General features: G+C 48.9%; 1 protein-coding gene across 1 annotated transcript; it reads left to right on the top strand.

Moving 5' to 3' along the window:
* The first annotated feature begins 641 nt into the window (after window positions 1-641).
* Window positions 642-1,831, top strand: LOC147988817 (uncharacterized). The gene is made up of 2 exons (XM_087547601.1): window positions 642-1,411; window positions 1,522-1,831. Exons 1-2 carry the CDS (start codon window positions 818-820, stop codon window positions 1,588-1,590), a joined length of 663 nt encoding a protein of 220 aa, XP_087403727.1. The 5' UTR covers window positions 642-817; the 3' UTR covers window positions 1,591-1,831.
* The last annotated feature ends 625 nt before the right edge of the window (window positions 1,832-2,456 follow it).

The following is a 2,456-nucleotide window of genomic DNA, read 5'->3' on the forward strand; positions in this document are numbered from 1 at the left end:
TAGTCACCCTCTAACGGATAAAAGAAGGAAATAATATGTTTGTAAAAGTAAGTTCCAAAAAGTTAGTAAAGAAACACAAAAATGTATATGAAAAACTCATTTGCATGAAACATTTATAACTATTTACCTTAGGATATGAATTATCTAAAATCTTTCATTAGCCAAATCGACACAAATTTCAGTGCCTATGAACTTGGATAATATCTCTCTCCAGGTTTGTATGACACGCATGGTTTTTAGATCGTCAATTCGACTCAAAACTCATGTTATACATCACTAAGAATATATCCTTAGGTTAATTGTCAAAGGAAGCTTTTAAATATTTTTGTGGGTTTTTACGGGACCATTCAACATGAAAGTAAATGTGTAGATGAGCATTGCATTATATGCACTTTTCCCCTAGGCAGACTAACATCTAAATATTACTTTTTAAAACTGGTGATCCATTCAATGGAATGAAAGGAGAAATTCATGGAGAAATGGAGTGTGCGGAGACAACAGTCCAAACACTGTCCCATAGAAAAAACTCCAAAAATGACGTAAAGCAGAAGTGAAAACCCCATTGTACCCCCCCCCCCCCCCTGTGAAGAATTCACGCATGCTCATGCGGCCCCGTTACTTATTCACTAGCGATGCATCTACCTATTTCCCCTTTCGCCCGTACTCCCATCGCTGCAGACAAACCCACTCCTCCCTATCGTATCTCACTCTTCACTCCTCCTCACCACATCCACGCCATTCACTTTCTGCCGACGCCGCTTTCAGATCTAGAGCGGCCGCAGAAGCACCGTTTAAGGGCAAGATTTCGCCCGCGACCATGGTGAATTCGACGGAGCCACCGACCGAGCCTCCCTCGTCAGATCGAGGGATAGAAAGCAGCGTTGGGGAGGTGTGGGGCACTGCCGCGGAGGCTGTGACAACGTCACTGAGTGCCCACCGCGAGATGCTTTCTTCGCACCGGTCGACGCTCAAGATGCCGCGAGACGCTCCCGTCAACCGCGCTGGCGAGGCCATTGCCCCGGCCATGGGTTCCTCCTCGCAACATCTCAACAAGGTCAGCCAGAGGCTACAACTCGGCCTCGATGAAGTGGCCGTGGCATCGGGTGTCGGCAACCCCAGGGACAACGAGTCCCCTGTGGTCACTGAGGCGGTTTCTCCGCAGGCATTGAAGGCACACCCCCGCCGCCGCCGCCCTGCTATGTCATCCCACACAGATGAGGCAGCTGTGAGTGTGCCACCGCAGGCGTCCGAGCGCAAGCGACGGTTGGTCCGCGCCGATGCGCTCGACAGGCCACGGTTCTCCGCGACGCTCTCCACAGAAGAGATTGAGGAAGACATCTACGCCCTCACCGGCGCGCTGCCACGCAGCCGCCCTCGCCACCGCCCACCCACGGTGCAGAATCAGATCAATGTGAGATCCCGTTCTTCCTCTGCTCCCTCCCTCACTCCCCTTATAAGTTGAGCTCCTGTCGCTCCTTGCTAGGAAACCATTTGTAATTCTGTAAATGTTCTCGTCCCCAGCTGCTACTTCCTGGCTCACGCTTATCGGAGATCAACGCGGAGTCCTACCGGGTGCCAGACGATCGCTGACCCTCTCAACTCAACAAGCGTCGTCGCCCAACAGTAAGCAAGCAAAGTGAATTCAGCGATTACAATTCATGTTCAGTTAGTTGCTGCCATTGTGAGTTACATAATCCATCGATTAATTGATCACATAGAGTAAGAGTTGGTATGTATGAATCCCATCAGCAGACTGGTTGTAAGCAACGAGTGGTGACTTGTCAGTGTTTTTATTTCGAGTTGTAGTAAGTGATATTCTGTTCCGTAGTAATGGTAAGTGATACCGTATTCTGTAGTAGCACCAGTAGTGGTTCGTAACTTTGGTATCATCAACGATTGGAAGAACGCAATGTGGTGTACTAGTAATTGCATTGCCATCGTTGGTCGAGTTAGTATGTTCGCTAACGTCCACACCCTATTGCAATCTTATTGCTAGTACTGCATATAGTTTCTCGCTCTTCTTTCTTTGGAAGATGTTTTTGGTAGCTAACTGTCGTCGCGAGTGACAGTACTACTGGGTTTCGTTCTAGCTAGCCGACACATGGGCACGGGGACCAAATGGTTTCGAAAACCCTGGCACCGCGTGGCTTTGGCAGTGGGCGCTGCATAGTATGTTGTCTGTTTCCTAATTCCTTGTGAGGTTGGTGTGTCAAGAAGGTCCAAATAAGGTAGTTGAATGACAGACACGTATCTGAACCCTGGGTGGTCCCTATCGTCGTCCTCGTGGAGCGTCCCATGTTTTGGTGATCCAACACGGTTCATACGCTTTCTGGGTGTGTGGCTTATGGATGGACTCCACCCATGCACATATTTGGTTTCTTGCTAGCAGTATTCCCGAAAAGGTTACCCTTGAGCTGCTTATTTATTGGGAAAAGCTTGGCTTTAGCTGGTGGATC

Source organism: Triticum urartu, chromosome 1A (assembly GCF_056163025.1).
Source record: "Triticum urartu cultivar PI428250 chromosome 1A, HENAU_Tu73, whole genome shotgun sequence".
Taxonomy (NCBI): Eukaryota; Viridiplantae; Streptophyta; class Magnoliopsida; order Poales; family Poaceae; genus Triticum; species Triticum urartu.

Coding starts and splice junctions, on each gene's coding strand:
- LOC147988817 (XM_087547601.1), top strand. CDS start 818: ATGGTGAATTCGACGGAGCCACCGACCGAGCCTCCCTCGTCAGATCGA. Junction 1,412..1,521: donor CGGTGCAGAATCAGATCAAT/GTGAGATCCCGT, acceptor TCTCGTCCCCAG/CTGCTACTTCCTGGCTCACG.